This window comes from Morone saxatilis, unplaced genomic scaffold (genome assembly GCF_004916995.1).
Source record: "Morone saxatilis isolate NCDOM2014 unplaced genomic scaffold, NCSU_SB_2.0 Contig18, whole genome shotgun sequence".
In the NCBI taxonomy this organism is placed as follows: Eukaryota; Metazoa; Chordata; class Actinopteri; family Moronidae; genus Morone; species Morone saxatilis.
The window spans coordinates 26212635-26232499 of NW_023339740.1; the positions used below are offsets into that span (position 1 = coordinate 26212635).

General features: G+C 39.2%; 1 protein-coding gene across 1 annotated transcript in view; it reads left to right on the forward strand.

The window, feature by feature from the left end:
• The window catches only part of rims4 (regulating synaptic membrane exocytosis 4), a 51016-nt gene that overhangs the window by 17004 nt on the left and 14147 nt on the right, over positions 1 to 19865 (forward strand). The window contains exons 2-3 of the mRNA XM_035661123.1: positions 12874 to 13018; positions 18827 to 18939. Coding sequence (XP_035517016.1) covers positions 12874 to 13018; positions 18827 to 18939 — 258 coding nt within the window. The remainder of the gene's footprint in view (positions 1 to 12873; positions 13019 to 18826; positions 18940 to 19865) is intronic.

Genomic DNA, 19865 nt, shown 5'->3' on the forward strand with positions numbered 1-19865 from the left:
GTCAGTACGCTTACCGTAGCACGTGATCGAAGGCTCATCCAATGGCAGCCACCATGGCATCCAATGGTGTTGTCATCTGTTACAATAAAAATTTGAAACCGTAACAGCTGTTAGGCCGTCAGAGTGTATAAAGCACTCAGAGGGAGGGTTGATAAGGTGGCTCAATTTACTCAACTTTGGAAAGAACTTCAGTGATGGTTATTGCTTGTGGAAAAGAAAATGTGCTTTAAAGGTCTGATTTGTGTTAAGTATTAAATATACTATAGAAGGTGTCCTTAAATGGCCTCTAGTCTCAGTGTGAAGCCATTTCAGTTTTTGGCTTCAAGAGCTCTTTTGGAGCCCTTTTCTAATTTCATCGTCTTTGTTATAGTTGAGTCTTCAGAGTAGTCTTTTTCATTTCCAAAAATCCTTGCTCAGACATTTTCCTCATTTAAAAAAGTCCTTGTTGGAGCCTCTTCTTCCATTTTGGACCAGTTAGTCCGGCCGTCTCGATACAGACCTTGGCTGGAAGAAATCGCCACAGTGCCAGCTATAAAAGAGGATATAGGACTCTGTTGTGTGTGAGTGAATAAGTGCTAACACAAGTGCTGTGTGTGCGTGTGTGTTCCTGGTCAAAGATCCTGCCAAAATCATGTTAAATTTATTTCACTGGAAGCACCAACAGAATTGGTCCCCCTTAAAGTGATTTGTTCTTCCTGCAGCAACACGGTAAAACTGTCCAGTCATTGCTCCCACGTAGAAGAGGAAAAATGAGGACACAAAAGCCAAAAGATTGGGTTCTGTATTCAATTAAATGGATTTCATCAAGATCCTTTCAGTATGTTACGAAGGTCAAGTCTCTGAAACTTCTCCATTTGTTGGGCTGATTTACAGAAAGTATCAAGGGTTAGTGGGATAGGACAACTCTTCAATATATCTGGACTTTTATGTGCTCTCCTACGTGTTTAGCATGAAGACTGAAAGCAGAAGGGAAACTGTTAGTGTGGCTCTATCCAAGCTGCCTGCCAACAACTGAAAAACTACACTTAATGCATATTTCTGATTCAGTTCGGTCTTACTGTCGGTAGGTCCAGACTGAAATATCTCTATAACTACAGACACTCGTGTTCCCCAGAGGATGAAACCTACTAACCTTCGTCCCCTGAACTTTCTTCTAGAACCACCATGTCCTTCAGGATGATTTGTTTGTCTATATGATTTTATTTTATACCTGCAAAACTAATGACATTCCCATCAGCCTCAGTACTTTGTGTTTGGCTGTGATTATTAGCATGCTAAATAAGACGGTGAACTTTAGCTGCTAAGCATCAGCGTGTTAACATTCTGAGCATGTTAGCATGCTGATGTTAACATACAGTTCAAAGATTGTGTACAGATTCACAGAACTGCGTGCAAGGCTGTAGGCGTTTTTATAGATAGAAATAAAAAATGAGAATGTTTTTACCATTGTTACTATTTCTGACCGACAACTTTTGGGTGCGGCTCACTCTCATTGTATCATAATATTTATTATGTTCATCTCTGGTTGAGAATTCAGCTAAATGCTGAGTGTGATGTGACTTCTCTTTACCACATTACTATGTTATAAACAACCCATTTAAGACTTATTTGGCTTTTATCAAGTCGTGGAAGAACGCAGTTAATTTAATGTGGCCTTGTCTGTCTAACAATGTAAATAAATATCAGCGTTTTAATTTTCTGGAAAATAGTTCATAATTTTTTTTTATTGCTTCAGCGACACAGTACTTAGTGTTTAAAGGAACAGAAATATGTGATCTTCCTTTTTTCCTCTCTTTTATTATCATTCTTCAATGATGCTGTCAGCCTCTCATTTTATCTCTATCTGGCTTTATCTCTTCTTTCTCCCTCATGTTCCTGTCGCTCACACTCTCGTTATTTTTAATTCTGTCTCTTCTTCCTCTTTTGTGTCTTGACAGATTTCTTCCCTCCCTCTTTTTTCTCTTTCTTCTCTCTGTCTCTCGTCACTCTATCAGCGTATAACCACCCTTTGGCCAAATGTATCAAACTTTGTTCTATAAACACACATTAGACCACAATCTCCCGGTGTATTTAAATTGACGCAATAAGGAGCACTAGTTTGTATGGAAATGATATTCACTGGAGATATTTCAGCCTGTGTGAGTAAATAATGTATAAACATCCTGATGTCAGCGTCCTCAGATCCTCCCTGCTGCCACCGCACTGAACACATCCCCAAGGAGGTTTCAGGGAGGGAAGGGAGATGGCTGACTGAGGTTCAGCCAATGTCCTCACAGTGTTACAAATTCATGGCTGGCTCACAACCTGTGGTTACATTTATATTTTACCCTTTAAGTGTTTAGCTGACCTAATACAGAGTGACTTAAGTAGATTAAAAGCACATTAAGTAATTTATTGCCTTTATCGACCTCCATTGGGGGTCAGCAAGAATTGCAACAACATCGGTAAATGTATGTGGTCCTATCTGAGTCTCTGGCACCACATTCTTTACTTTGTATTGTGTTTTTTAAGTTTATATGATTAAAAACATATGGTTTGTATTGCTGGTTTATGAGTCAGTCAACAACTTTGATCCAGGCTGAAATTAACTATGGTCTATTGGAGAGATTGCCATGTTAAGTGCAGATATTCATTGTGCTCAGAGGGTGAATCCTACCACATTTGGTGATCGTCTGCCTTTTCAGTGCCACCAGCAGGTGTTCTCACTTATCCAGTGCAATGTATCATCATGTATATGATGGACTGCCACAATATTGGGTACAGATGTGATTTTCAGACTATTCTAACAACTTTGGTAACTCATGAATATTCCTCTAGTGCCAACCAAGGTGGAAATATGTGGTTTTAAATTAAATCTCTCAACAACTATTAGATGACTGGTCATGACATTTGGCATGTCATCCTCAAGATCAATTGAAAAATAATAAATAATCTTTACTAACACACCATACTTAGATGGTCAAAATTGTCTGATCCACTGAATTGTTCGACTCGTGGCTTATCAATTTCATTAATCAGTGCCAGTCTGTTTTTCTGACAGTTGCAAAACAGTGACATTAAACTCATGTGTCCACACTGTTGAAAACTGGAAAGAACAAGAAGAAGTCATGGTAGAGAGGAAGAAACAGTCTAGTGTGGCTTAATTTCACAAAGAAACTCAAACTACTGAAAACCTGTGGAGGTCCACTTTTTTCATACAGAACATTGATCAGGAATCAATAAAGGAATTGATGGAAAATCATCAGAATACATGATGGTATTGTTATCAATAAAGTCTTATCAATTTCCATCCCTAGTCATTGTGCAAGTGCTGCTGTACCTAAGTACATCCTTGCTGCTAGTGCAGAATTTTCTAATCAGATTATGCTGATCCTAATAGATGTAATCCAGAACTTCCAGCTTGACATTTTAATTCCTCTGCATTTATTTAACGTTTTATTGAGGCAAATGTATGTCGTGTATAATTTAAGAGTCATAACCTTCACATGACAGATAGACCAGTCTTAAGTGCCATTCATGTGTGAGTTTAAACTACAGCAGGTCAATCTCAGTGCAGCTGGTTAAAAGGTCATTAATGAACCAATGATGAATGAGGATTTTTATGACAGAAATGTGTAATCAATGCAAAGGTTTAACCAGAGTATTGGCAGCTGCAGGTCTGATCAATAAGTCTCCCACAGGTCTCCGTGAAACTCCATTTACCCTGAGTGGAGACGATGGAAGACATCCACTCCAATTTGCCAGGGAAATTTTCTGTGGCAGGAAGGAGGAAAACAATTATCAAGTGATGGCAATCCATACATGCACAAATAAACACAGATAAACTTAGATTATTTAACACAAACATACAATGTTTGTAACATATTGTACACTGTTACGTGGCTGAGGTGTGCCACTCTTGTTCTAGTAGTCGATGCTGAGCAGTATGTCACTGTTTTTGGCTCATATACCACTCACCAGCATACTGATTCTTATTGTATTAACTCTTGTCACTGATAATTATAATATGCCACTACAGTGTACAACGTGTAGCTAATGACATAACAGTATAGATACAGTAACTACTTATCATCAGTTAGTACTAATAAATCTGTGTAAGGCAGGTACAGAGACTCTTGGTACATAAACCTGAATTACCTTTCTGAATTAGGCATACTAACCTACTAAGTCGTCGTTGGAAACAGTCTGCAAAAGATGATTGAGAGAACTATCTTTCTATCAACGTCTACGAACCATTCAGATCAACAAACCATATAACATAGTCAAACTCATACCAAAGTCAGTCGAGAGAAGAGCGAAAAACATCTTTTCCATCGAGAAAAGCCCTTTCTTTGCTCTTACTTCAATTAAGAAATAGGCTCTCCAGCTCTGATAACTGATGCTAGCAACATCTACATAAATCCTTTATGTGAACCAACATTGTTGGTTAATAAACAATGTCTTCTCGCTGCATCAAACCTTACGTCCACCCCCATAGCTGCCTTGAGTACTCCCTCAAAGGATGCTGATTGGTCTGAGGCCACTGCTACGTCCACAAACGCATGTGAAGCCTGGTAATATGGATTCTCGTGTGATTTTGGGCATACACGTTCCATTTCAGCATTGAGCATTAAAACCAGATCAAAAAATCTAACTTGATGTGTCCTTGAGCAAGGCATTTAAACCACGGCTTCCCGCTGCCAACTCTTATTGTTACAGTAGCTCCCAGGTGTTCAAATATAGCATAGTGTACTCAGCAAAACCCTTCATTTGGAGAAAGGTTAAAAAATGCTTATCTACCAATAAAGTAATTAGCTCTGACTCTGTCTTCCGGCCCGCAACGTTCTGCTTTGCCTGTCATTTGTGGTGCCAAGAGGTTTCAAAAAGCAGCTTCTTATTCATCTCCAGCCTTAGTCATCACTCGTCATCGGCTGTAGCACCTCTACGGGAAAGTCATTTTTCAAATAAATGCAACTCTTTCATTGCCTCCCAGGATCCTCCTTCTCCTCTGTCTTGCTCTGACAACCTTATGCCAGATTTTCTCTCTTTCTGTAATGAATGGGCTGATGGTGACAGAGCAATTTCACTCACTGGATATTGCGGTACATCCATTTTATTTTATTTAACCATTTATTCATCCATGGAGGTTTGGTTGTGCAGCGTTGCCTGGCCCTTTTCCAGCACAGTGTAGGATGGATAGAAAGTTTTAGCCAATGATGATACAATGAATGGAGAGATAACTTGCTGCTTGGAGAAATGACACATAAGAAATGTTAAAATTTTGTCTGCAGAGCTAATAGATAGAAGCATGGGAAATGCAAGCAGGAGGTATTTCACTGTGGCTATAATGTGTAGAGTAATATTAAGGAAAAGGAACAAAGTATTCTGTACCTCACCCTGTGAAACATTTTTAGATGTCTACTTTTTCTCCCAAAGATGTGTGAAATTAGGCCTTTTCTTTTTTTTCCTACATCAGAACTGTCTTCATTAGCTTTTGTAAAAAACTCAGTGTGGAGCTACAGGAGGGTGGGTGGGCGAAGGGATACGTCACAAGCTCTCAGCATGGCACGGGAGGCAAATAGAGCCTCAGATGTGTGTTAAGTTGAGAGTTTGGAAACTTTAGAAAGGGTTTCAAGAGAAAAGGCATCATGAGGAGAAAGTAGGGAGCCTGTATGATGCAACAGTTCATTGTATAGAGTGCTGCTGTCACACTGATAGGGTTAGGAGTCGTTTCATTCCCACTATGTAACCACCCCCCACTGTGCTAGAAGTGGATGTATTTGCAGAGCTGTTGGGAGGTTTAGAAACAATCCTATGCCAAATGTCTGCTAGGGTAGGGGTTGTTGAGGTGGATTTAATATGGAAATAATCATGTTCTCCACATCTGTAGAGAAACAAGTTGGTAAAGAACGCAGTTGATGTTTTTGTCATTCAGCATCTCAATCCGCACATATTTCTCACACTTTGTTTCGTACCTCTTTGTCTTTCCTCCTAACAGCAAGTCTCTCTCAGGGAGGATGATATTGGACCATCTCTGTGCCTAGTTAATGTGACTAAGGTGTGTGAGTCATGAGTTGATTGATGCAAATGTCATTGATTGCTTAAGTAGTCCAGACACCAAATAAATCAGGATCTGTTTATGGTCAGCAGAGTTAAGGGTTTATTGGATTTTTTTCTACCGTCTATAGATTTCATTAGTAACATCTGAGCAGAGAAGTCAGGCTTCACTAACGAACTAACAAGAAACGAAATTGAGATAAAGGAAAGTAGGAAGGAAGTAGGCTGTGGGTATAAGCCCACCATTTGCCAACTATTTTAGTCCTCCCCTTCCAATATCTTCCGATCCTATTTTTTTTCCCCCTCTAAAGCAGAATGATAATGAGTTCAGCTAGACCTTTCTCCAGTGTTAATGTGGAGATCTGGCTATATGTGAGACTACCAAAGCTGAAGAATTGTGTAAGTGAAGCATGTTATAATGAGCATGGCAAAAGAAAAGCCTGTGTGAAAAAGCGAGGAAAGACTAATAATCCACTGATGCATTGTATGATATATACTATTTTTTGACAGGGATAACCATCAGAGACACAAGCCCACTTGAAAAAGTCTGAATAATTCAATTTAGAACACAATGACGCAGTTTTAAGCTGGTTGTCCCGAGTCCTGACAAATATCTCTAAAAGACTAAAATGTCCCTGTTTTCAACATTCACTGCGTTCAAAGCGTTCTGTTTTAAATGAATGAGTTATAGTGTTATAGCTCAGTTAGTTGTTAAAACCACATTAGATTCACACACCAGCTAGCGTATCTGGTAGGAGCAAGCATTAGCATTTTATTTAATAATTTTGCAAAATGTTTTTTCTGCCTATTTACTGCAGCTGGTTTGTTCAGGTTAAGTGCTTCAGCTGACAGCAAAGACTACAGACTACTGTGCAGCAAAATATTAAAAAACTTTATCCCACAGTTCACTTATTCCGAACGAATGTTCACAACACTGGTTTATCTGTAGTTTTTAGACTTTAGGTTTGAATATTGCCAATTCTCAAGGGGACATTTGTGGCAAAGCTGCTAGAAAATATTGTCTCTTCTCTTCATAGTGTTGTACAATATATTAGACCATTATCTCTGTGTTTTGAGTCATTTAGATCACAAGGTATGACCCACCTTTATCAGTCTGTCTGTCTGTCAGTCAGTGTGTTGGCCAGATAAGTTGGCTGAATGGGGAGCAGCTATTTTTGAGTCTGTTCTGCTTTCATTAATATCTCTCTGCTGGGAGACAAACTAATGAGTCCTGGCTCTCTGATTGCTACATCACAACTTTTGTGAGTCACATCAGACACTTTTTGTGCTACATCACAGTGGGTGCTCCACATCACACGCTGTGAACTACATTCGCCACAAACACAGTAGCCGATTTTAGAGTGGAGTGGGATTTTACTTTTATTCTTTTTTTTTTTGGAACAGATTGGGAGAGAAGCCCTTGCTTATATTTAAACACAATTTCAGACATTAAAAAAACATGTTCACTTTTTAGCTGCAGTAGTAGTGAAATTATTCATTGCAGATGTTTGACCTTTATAGGACACTGGGAAGAGTAACTGACGTGGGCCAGAGTTGTTTGACAGAGAGGGGAGAAATCAGCTTGACAGAGTGGACAGAGGCACACTTTGCTATTCCTCTGACACACTGAGCTACCAGTTTGTATATTACTGGACCAGACTTAAGATCCCAAACATCTGGAAACAAATAAACAACAACAGCTAGTCACAGAGGGAAAAAGTGGTACGGCTTTCCAAGCAGATGCTGGCTGTCCGAACATCTGTCTCCTTCCGCCCGTAAACATTTGTGTTTCAGGGTCATTACCTGTAGCTGGTGTGGGCTGCTCACTACGAAAGCAACACATTTTTCTACAAACAAAAACTTGTGTTATCGGATTAATTTAAAAGGTGCTACAAAGAAATTCTACTCATAGCAGCTTTAAATTCACAAATGTAATAAGCTCTAAGCATATTAAGCATAGTGTTTCTTTCTGTTGACCTCATATTTTGGTGTATGGTTGTGTATATATATAGTTGGATCTTGAGTTAAAAAGCATTTTATTCAATTGTGTTTCTCATCTTATATAATCCTAATCATAATTCAAAATAAAGGCCTATTCAGTGTCTTAGCAGACATGATGCAATAAAGTCTGAGACAGAATTCTGATGTGAGAAAAAGGCAGAAGAGAAATCATCAGTCAGAGACACATCGAGTGAAATATAAAGACAGAAAAAAAAGGTGTGCAAGAAAGTACAAATCTGCTGCAATGTAAATGCAATGAAAACAGTTATGTTTGATGATTAGATTCTACCGGTTAGTCATCTTGAATGAGAAAATGTTAAAGCATTTGGAAATGTTTTTGGAAAACAGAATGTTTGGATTTCGATATATAAAAATACAAAGAGATTTCTTTTTTTTTCTGTACATTTTCTTGCAAAATAAAATAATAAAAAAAACATTTTTCATTTAAAACCAAACAAACTGCTGCAGTTTCAGCACAGTCTTCTTACCTGTGTCATAAAATGGTACTGTACATGTGCAGTTAAGTTTTCTGACATTTTTGGGACCTACCGACTGGAAGAGCAATAATATTGCTGACTTCAGCTTGAAGCACAGAAATAGAAAAATGCAGACGGACAGAGAAAAAGAGAAAGCATCGCAGGCCTAATGTTATGTAGAAAGAAGTGTTTGAGACAATCAGTGTAGAAATGTTGTAAATAAGAAAAACTGTCAATCTTCTAAATTTTAATCTTTTATCTTGATTGCCTGGGAAGATTGCCTTTCACTATGCTGCAGATAAAGCATGTTGAATTGGACTGAATTGAACTGAGATAATATCCCATCAGCGCCATGAAAGGGTTGCTGAGAAGCAGAGAGGTCGATGTGTCTCCAGCCATTATCCACCTGCTGTATTAGTGTAACTCTGCTCCTCCTCAATACTCCACCAGTGACAGGAGGCGACAGTGGGTCACACACACACACACACACACAAGCTAATGTAGAAAATAACATGCCTCTGTGTTAAAAGGCTCTCAGAGGATTCCATCGTGGTCACCGTAGTAACAACATCCACATCCATGGCAACCCTGTCTGTGTCACTGCTGGTGACACAAGTTATGCCTGAAATGACTTCCTCGTTCAGTCAGTTTTATTAAGTCTTACTTTTTACTTTGTTTACTTGTTAAAATGTTTCAAATGTAATGTGATGTAATGTTTGAGTTTTCTGTATGAAAGGTACTGTACAAATAAAGTGCAATATTATCATCATTAATACAGTTGGTCTTTGTTTACTCTTATGGTAGACTATGGTATGCCTAGAGTGATAGCACTGTCTGGAGACAAACTTCTTTTTTTAGCAGTCAAAGAAACTTGACATGTCTGTGTGTTGGTGTAGTAATTGCACAGACTTCCACTGTCTACAGTCTGTGAAGCATGTCATTCTGTTAGATGCAGTAATTTACCTTCCAGTGGGATCTTCCATAGTGAGCTTTTTGATGCTGGTGGCAAAGTCTGAACAGTACCAGTTTCACTTGGGTCTAAGCAGCAAACACAAATATGTTTGGCTTTTGAAGGTTTTCTGATCAATTACAGAAAAATCTAATGTTTTCCAAAAAGTCTGGGACCTTCTGTGTGGCCTTTAAATGTTTGATTAGATGCTGGCAAAGACGAGCAGGACTTGTGACTGTTCTTACCACAATAGTGAACATTGGGAGTAAAGCAGATTTGGATGCTTGTAAATCCAGGCGCAGGGCAAGATTAGGATTAGGAAGTGTGTTTTACAACTACAAACATTTTTATGTGGCTTGTCAGGTTGTTCACCGGGTCTCACCAACATTAAAAGTGCATTCTGACCCAATTTCTGTTGCTTGTAATCCCAGTGCAGTTTTAGGCTTATGTCTCTCTAGAGCTCATTGTTAACCACACTGAATGACAGCGTCAGGTAAATATTTGAAAACTGTAACTGTGTACTACATGAATACGTATAGAACATTAACTTTATGCTATATCCCAGGTAGCTTGGTGAGTTAATTGGGACAAATGCAGTTGAGGACCAAATATGAGCAGGTTCTGGCCCATATTTGGCTGCCTGATTTGGATTGTTTGAGCCAGAGTTGAAATATGATACATCACATATTGCAAGTCTGGCTTGTGTCAATTTAGGCCTCTGTTGGGTCAAGCCATTTGGGCTACCAGAGTCACGCTGGAAAAAAAATGGAATGTTTCACTTTGTTGCAAACTCAAGACTCGTGCAACCTTGTTTTCACTAGCTAGGACCACGCCACAACAATATTGAATTTAAAGGTTTAGTGGGTATTCATGAGGTTTTGATGTTAGGGATAGATGAATTGATGTGGATGCTGAAGGCTGGGCAGAGGGAGACTGAGTGTAACGATTCTGTCTCAAGTGTGTTTCTACTGAGCTGCTTACAGGCCCTCAGACCCTACCTAGAATGAGATGTGGAAGAGGTATACACCGACTGAATAGGAAGGGAGGAGGGGAGAGAGGATGAAGAGATGTGGGTAGGAATGAGCAGAGGGAGGGATAGTGCAGGGATGAGGTAAATGCATAAAGGGAAGGGAAAGAAAAATGAGACAAACAAGGCCGGAAGGGGTTGACCAGTAGCTTGCCAGGTGATTAGAGGGGTGGTTGAGGTGTGGCCCTGCTCCTGAACCTAAATTAAATAATCAACTTCACTTGGATGGTTATTAGCCTCTTAACAGTTTATTTCCTGCAGCTGCAGATTAGATGGAATAAAGAAAATATTTCAGAGATAGAAAACAATTTTTTAACATCAGGTTTTAGTGACAACCCTCCCAGAATCAAAGGGCTTTGTTCTTGAGTCATTATTTTGCACTGATGTTGAACAATCACACCAGGTTCAAATCCCACAGAGAAGAGGCTCAGACACCAATTTCTATAAGCCCACAGTCTGCTGCAAGACACACTAGGATTAAGGGCAATAAGGGATGTGGCTGCGATCAGTGATTTATGCCAGGGGGCTCCTCGTGCCATAGTAGTATAAGGGTCATGGCATTAAATCGCAGCGATCCTGGTTTAAGGGACCTTTTTTTTCATGTCCTGTATTTTCTGTCAGCCACTACTGTCAACTAGTTTTATGTGTCTATATTTCCACTTTTGATAGAAAGAAACAAATCCACAACTGTTCTCTGGAGCCAAAGTCATCCTAGGAAAAAGGAAATAGAGGAAGCCGATGTGGAAGAGACAGTCTGAGGGGAAAGTGGGTTCACCAAAAACAATGACACCCCCATCAAATATGTCACAAACCACTGGAGAGCACTGAGCATCAGACTGAAGAGATCTTAGAGGTTTTCCTGTAATAGCAATAGTACTTCTCTAACTTCACTGATTAAATTATGCTTATTTTGACCTTTGTGCTGGGCTGTAGTGACATGTATGTAGTGTTGATGTATGACAGGGCTGCTGCTGCGCTGGCTCATGGACTAACACAGGAGAGAACTGATCATATGGAACCAGTCAGGAAGCAGAAGCACTAACCCAAATCTGCCAATGTCCCGTCCCACATGAATGATGGAAATAGCACCGTTCTAGGTCGTTCTTTAATAACCGCAGAACTAACTTGATGGCACTGTGCTCGTGTGTGTGTGTCAGGCTTCCTAAAGCATCTTTCTACTGAGGTGATTTATACTGTCTGTGGAGAAAGAAAGAGTGTGACACAGTCTAGATGTGATCTGTGGCTGTAACACATGAACACAAATGCTTCTGGATGTGGAGGAGGGGAAAATATATGTATTTTATTTGATTGATTTTGAATTGAATCCACTCATTTGATGAATTTTAGTATTTATTCGGTCAGAAAATTCACAATAAAACACACTAAGCTTCTTTATGAAAGGGATTGTATGACTATTTTACAATAAAAGACCCTGTCATATGGTCCCAATTCTGTTTCAGACTTGTGCTTGTGTGTTTGTGCCTGTGTGCTTGTCCTCACTATTAAAGGAAAACAACTTTCCTGTCCTGTCCTAAAAACAAGGTCAAAGACCTCCTGCTAGAGCACTTCATTATAAACTCACCCTCTAACAACACACACACACACACACACAGGACACCTTGCAGCCACAGCGAGGTCCCATAAAGTGTGGCGTGCATCGATTTTGTGGTCTGTTTTGCAACAAGATGTATGTCTCTGCTCTGAGGAGGAATCGAGTGCTTTTGTCCTTGGCCTTGTTAAAGTGATTTCTCATCACTGTGGTCATCCTTTATCTGACACTGATGAGGTCACAGTAGGACAAACACATAAACAGGTACAGCTGAACAGGTTCAGTTTTTTATTTTTTAGAAAAAAAAATTGTTTTGTTGAATTTTCACAATAAAGTTTCATTAAGAAGTGCAAAAATCTTGATGGATTACAAAAATGCCAATCAGTAAACATACATTCACTAATTCAGTTTAGTTTATTTTCATTTTGTTTTATAGGATTGCAATAGATAGCATAATCTGAGCGTTCCTCAACAGAGAACTCTTTATTTGTGTCTTGAGATAGCCAGAAAAAAATATTTTGAGTTTAAACTAAAAAAAAAAAAAAAGTTTTTAGCTGCGACCACATCTATAGCTCACTGTCAGTCGGTTGGTCAGTTGGTCGAAAATGTCCCCTCTCTTCAGTGGCCACAGTTTTCCGCCTAGGAGGCTGAAATTTGGCATGCAGGTCAAGTGCTCCTGAGGTTGTGCGTGTGTGTGAATGCCACACACCCACAGCTAATGCCATAAACTGGCTCTACGCTGGCAACTGTTTTCTTTCAAAATATTTTATTCACTTTGGTGCATAAAAATTTGTGTACAGCAGCTGAATATATTTGTCTGTCTGCTTCCCTGCAGTGGATACGGAGGGAAGGAAGTTGAAGGGAGGCATCCAGAGGAGCACAGAGACGGGTCTGGCTGTAGAGATGCCCAGTCGGACTGTCCGCCAGGCCAGCCACGAGTCTATAGAGGACAGCATGAACAGCTACGGCTCCGAGGGAAAGTGAGTAACCTGTCCTGCATCGACACAAACAGAACCCAGTTTATCTGGATCCAGCAACAACATTCTGATACACTCACATGAGAATCACATATTCACATATTTTGTGAATTTGGTGAGAGAGAGAGAGAGAGAGAGAGAGAGAGAGAGAGGTATGGCATCCAACAAAGGTCAGAATCCAACCATAGCTGTTACTTATGTTTTATTGTTTTTTTATTATATGTTTTATAATTATTATTTCAAAAACTGTGAACTGATTTCAGTGAAATTTGGTAACAGTTAAGCCATGAACACAGGAGTAAAATACATTTTGGTGTGATTCTGAAATATCTGAAATTTGCATTTTTCAGCATTTTTGGAGGTTTTTTGCTGGGAGTTTTGATTTGCTCCTGTTAATCATCTTTTCTCTCTCTGTGTGTGTGTTGTTTTTCAACAATTTAAGAACAAATTCCAAAATGTTTCTGAAATTCTGAAATGTGAAAGATCCTTCAGCATCTGTGGAGGTTTTGCACTTGACAAGTAGTTTCAAGTTCCTTCTTATTTCCATTTTGTTTTCCTCCTTAACTGTCTTCTCCTGCTAGTGTGTTTCTATCATCCATCTAACAGACGCAGTCAGCGGGGGGGATGGCACACAGAGAGAGGGAGTATACAGTAAAGCCCAGTGGAATAGCGCCTATGACATCAGCAATAATAGTGTAGTACTACTGAACACACACACACACACACACACACACACACACACACACACACGCTGATCAGTGCCAACCTGGCTACCAGCTTGAATTCCTACAGTTACATAAGAAGAGGAGGCAGACAGACAGACTGACAGGCTGATGGGGGCTGGGAGGGTTTAAAGGAAAACAAGGAGAGGTAGAGACTCAGAGACTCAGAGGATGATTGCATCATTGAGTGTGTTTGCATGCTTATTAATATTCCATTTATATCTGGAATATATTCTGTTTAGGAGCTGCTGCATGAAACCCTTGTTTAGTATGTTTAGAGTATGTGTAATAGGACGATGCTAGCTGGTTTATTCTGTAATGTCAACTCTATACTCTAAATATATGCATCTGTAGGAAAAAATGAAACACTGATGTGATCTGTGTTTTTTACACTGAGCCGGTTTGGTTCAGCTCTACAGTGTTTACTCCTCTTCATCCGCAAACCAGTCACATAATTTGTCCAATCAGTCTCTTAATGTTCACGTACTTACAGTATAATTTGAAACTGCAAATATGCTTTGAAAGAAACATAACGGTGCCTGGATTATGTTTTCTATTAACATAATAAGAAAATGTTTTTAATTAACATATCAAGTCACAAACTGTTGATCCTGAATGTATCAGCAATGTACACTGACAGCATACTTTATCTGTTCATTCATTTCATTATAAAACGTTTTTGTGTTTATCTTTAAAGGACTCACAGAACCTTTTTCAAGTTATGAAAAGATTGTGTTCTTGGTTAAATATTAAAAAAAGTCATTATTGCCTTAACTTATACACAGGCAGTAAAATAAGTCTTAAGTGACATAATTTAAAGTCTGGTCATTTTGTGAAGAAAAAAAAAACAACACAAAACCAAACTTGACATAATTTCTTATTGTTACTTCTCTCAAGTGCTAGAAGTCCAATAATCTTACAAACTGACCTTGAATGCTTAAAATACAATCAATATGACCAGAGCACAACAGGTTAGAAGCATCTTCCTCATAAAATAAACAGATGGAGGAAACTTAAAGCAAGAAGCTTGACACTGAAATGTGCGTGAGATTTATCATTGATAAGCTACATTTTTTAAAACTTTAATATTAACCATTTAGCCTCTAAGACTGTGTATTGACACATTACAACACAGGTGTTAAGATTCAGTATAGATTAGCACCTTACGCGTACAATCTGAGTTGAAAAACTTTTTTTTTTTTTGCTCAGTGGGTAGGGCTGGCGACCCATGTACCAAGGCTGAGTNNGACCTGTGGCCCTTTGCTGCGTGTGATCCCCTCTCTCTGCCCACCTTTCCTGTCTGTCTTCAGCTGTCATTATAATGAAGGCAATAAAAGCCCAAAAAAATATACTTTAAAAAAAGGTTTTCATGCAACCAGAACAGTGGGATCTGCATTTGTATTTACTATAAATAGCATTTTTGAGAATTAATACAATACCACAAAATATAACAATAAAATATTTTTTGCTATTTTCTTACACCCCTGATAGCCACTATTTCTCCACAAACGTAACCTTTATAGTTAATTCTTTATAGTTAATTTATATTCAAAAGTTAGAAATTGTCTAAATAATACTATTGTTGCGTAACTATTGTATTATCTCTTGATTCTGTCAGATAGAGGAGCTACTGTAAGTGGTTAAAATGTAAATCTGTTTATGCTCTAAGCTCCAGGCTGCACTACATAGAGGCAGAGTAAACTGAGCTGCACCACCACATTATTTAAATCAGCAGCAGCAAACCGCTGCTTGTCTTCCTGTTTGCTCGTGTTTCCGTCAGCTGTTTGGCTCAGTCCACTGATTGAAAAGCTCTGTGCCTGCCTATGCACGACCATGAATAAGCACTTTGTTAGCTAACACCATCCAATCACACTTATGAGCTTATTGATTTGTGGTCCGGCCAATTCAGGACCCGGAATATGTGTGTGTGTGTGTGAGTGTGTGTGAGTGATGATGGGGCTGAATGGGAATGGTTTGCTATGTTTGTATAAGGGATAAGAGAGTCTTACATTACATATTGTCCTGTCTGTTCAGTTCGGGTGACTAAATGACATAACATGGCGAATAAAGACACTGTTGACATTTAATTGGGTTTAAGTTTTTCAAGTTAAATTTACTGCCTTTTCTCCTGGCAGCTTAACCATAGTACTACGTTTGTAGTGCGATGCGCAGCACTGTAGAGTTTACAGTTACAGTGGCGAACGTTGCAACACTGTGTCCAGTGTTCATTGTGAATGCACTTGCAAAACCATCACTAACAGCATGCTGAATTTTAAATACTTTTGACTATTTCAATATGACATAATAAGGTGTTTACTTTTTTACCATCGAAACCACAATCTGTGACTTTTGTGCAGAATAAGAATGTAACACTGGACTGCAAAAACATAGCACAATATTATAGAGAAAAATAAAGATTAGACATTTAGGTTTTCTTCCTTTGCTTAATATAAACAACCCACTCAAAGATGACATGTGTTTCTGGTCCAGTTTATGTTTCCAACATCCTGTTGACAAGCACCTCCTGAATCATTGATTTTTCACCTTCATTCACTTTAACTAATTCAAACCAGACTTCACACTCACCTGCAAAACATAAATGGTGACTAACAGTCTTATATAATACGATATAGAATATGGAATACATTTTGCAATATAGGACCTTGAATATTTGTAGCAATTCCCGTATGTCATCTGCCTACAGCACGCGGTTTACATTGAGCGTCATATTTCTGTGAAACAGCAGCGTAATCCCCAGATGTGCCTCACACACACCAATATTATAATCTAAAGCTCAGGATTTTATCACCCAGTAATACCCACTCGGCTAATGTTGCTTGACTTATTGCATGTCAGGTCTCTCTACACACACACACATACACACACACACACACAAAGGATTTTACGTCATTATAGTTTCTCTCATATGCTGATTTATTAATTCTGTGTATCTTAATTTACTTATTGCAGTACATACCAGCAATAAGTGCCCACATGCACAGGAATGGGAGCCTACAACTCTGGAAATATTTACATTTTCAGAAACACACATTAACATAAAACACATAACTGCATAAACATCAAAATGTAAATGAGAAATCAGGAGTATGAATTAATATTAAATATTAAAAATGACCTGTGATAATTTAATGTTTGCTAACGTCTGCATAAATGACTAATTCAAGCTAAGTGAGTTTGTATGTTAATCAGAGAGACCTGCCTTGTAAATTATTTTGTAAGTACTGTTGTGCTGTTTGGCTACTCACTGTGAAGTTAATATTAAATGTCAGGCTGTGAGACTTTGTTGGAACAATCCAGTAAATATTTTAACACTTTTTTCCTTCATTTAACGAGGAATACAAAGCTGTCGGGGGATTTAGACTGCAGTCCTTGTTGGGTTTAAAAAACTGATAAATAAACCTGTTTTCTTAAATGTGCAGCTAAAGTACCCTCATCAGAGCAGGGCTGAATAAAGATTGTGCAAACAGAATATAGAAATGTGAAAGTAGAGACAAGGAGGAGAAAGATGAAGGTTAAGGAAATGTATAAGAAGAAAGGGAGAAAAGAGGAAAAAGGCTGCCATCATAATGTGATAAACAAACTCATCACAGTGTAATTATTATTATTAATTATGGATTTTTTTATAGCCCTGGGGTGTTGCATGGATGTAACTAGTTAAGTGCCTAATCATCCCAGGAAGTGACGCAAATGAGGTTCTCCCGGATGTTTGACAACTTGCAGGGTTAGCTCTTTAACTGGGAAACTAACCATTCCAACAGTCCACCAAGCTATGAAACTAGACTAAGTTTACTCAAAGTTACATATTTGTATCATTGGCTCCTGTCTCAATGCCTCTTAAGTGGAGCACTTTATACTCCTGGAGAGCAGGAGCCACAACAACCAGGTGCCCCAAGCAATGAAAAATACTTCAGCTGATTAGACCGGTGGACTCAGGGCTGTGGGCCAATTGGCATAGATAGATGCACTGGTAAAGGAAATAGCTTACCTCCGGTCCAGCTCCACATGAACATATCTCTGTTTCCTCTTGTTGTGGAGGTCAATCACACCAGGTCCAGCACAAGTTTATTTTTAGACACAGAACGTGCCGACAAAAAAGAGTTGGCAATTTGAGTAGCAGCTTCTTTTATGTGGCAATCTCTTCCACCTCTTCAACACTCTCTCTCTTTTAAGTACAGGTGAAAATAATAGGGTGTCTCTACACACAACTGTATAAAAGGGAGTTTTCAGACTACTCAACATGTATACTTTTGCCAGTGTTGTAACCCCCAATTTCTACACGTGTTCTCAAGTGTTTCAGTTATTCTGGCTGATAAGACCTCTACTCAGATGGGCAGAGCTAAAAGGAATTTGCTGCGGTCCAAAAAAACTATCAGGAGAGTTAAGGAGATGTAAATCAATCACAATCACATCTTGAGAGGAGGTTTAACTAAGCCAAAGTAAGTGGATACTGTGTGGTTGGACCATGGTTGCAGAACCTTTAAGGAGAACACATACACACACACACACACACACACACACACACACACACACACAACAACATCCATGCTGTCACAGAAACAGGAACCAGTGCTGCTGGTTCTGAAGTCAAACGCCTGAACTGCTTGGCCATCATAGTTCAGACCTCTACTAAGCATCACAGATTTATGATTTATGATATATATACATCAGCATCAGAGCATGTTTGGGTGGATTTGTCCTTCCATGGAACACACACATACACACATACACAGTTGTGTACCTGGCTCTCTGCCACCAAAGCACTCTGAGCTGATTCCTTTGCACAAACACACACAAAAACACACAAACTAAGGACACATGGGGGTCAAACTCTAAAACTAACACTCTGAGTTTAGTTTCAGAGAGCCAATTTAAATTTTGGGAGTTTAACTAAGTTGAAACAGGAGTTATTCGTTATTTTCTATACTTTGTTTTTCTCTTTATTCATCCAGACTGTTTTTGTCTGTTTCTCATCCTCTGTCTTAATCTTCCCGTCTCTGACTCACTTTCTCTATCAAAGTACAGTGAGAACTGCCTGGTCATGTATAACCCTCTGTCCCTCTCTCTGCAGCCTGAACTACAGTGGCATGTGTCTGGCATCGGATGCACAGTTCAGCGACTTCCTGGACGGGATGGGACCCGCCCAGTTTGTTGGGAGACAGACGCTGGCGACAACATCCATGGGTAAAAGACGACAAAAGTTTTTATTTTTACAATCGTTTTGCAAAGCTTTTCCCAAACAGTGCATCTACAGTCAGGCTTTCATCCAATCTTTTGTTAACAAAGATGATGCAAGACAAAAAACTTAATCTATACCACCATACTTAATTATCTCCAAGTTGAGGAGGAAAATTATCAAGATTTGGGGGTCATAACTATCATCTATATTTTGTAAAATGCCCCTGAAACAAGAAACTCTCTCGATGAAAAATTGGTCTGATAATTTAAAAGGAAAAACAGTTTATTTCCTCATAAAACTGAACCAAACGACTGCTGAAATCATTTCACGTTGGCAAAAAACTGCCCCATAAATCAGAGCTTGGTCCTACTGCACAGTTTTTCTCAACGGCCCCTGCACTTACTCATTTCCAGGCTGTATATACTGGATATATTGTATGCAGCCTGTCCTCCACAGCAGTGATCTACTGTAAGTGGGTCAGTTTCCTCGCTGGCAGCCAGACAGTGTCCTTGGCCCGACAACAGTGACACTGACTGGACCGACTCCACTCCAAACCTGCTGTCCAGTCCAACATTATATAATATCAGAGAACTCAGAATAACTTGGCTGACATCTGCTCTCTGTCACTTTCAAAGGAATGCATTTGTCATTTTGGGGACATTTAGCTGAAACTGTTTTCCAATATGACTTTCAGTAAAGGGAGTGAAGAAAAGGTTTCATTTTCAAGATCACAAAAAGCTCTAAAGATTTTCATCTCTAGGAGCCAGAAAGAAAGACAGTGCTAACTAACTGTCCGCTCACAAAGTTGATATGGATGACATGTTGGCAAACACTTACCTACTTAAGGCCCAAGTATGCTTGCCGTTTGAGACTTGTCGCGCGACACTGTGACGTCAAAATGACGTAGATCTCGCTGGCGCGCCAGGATTTT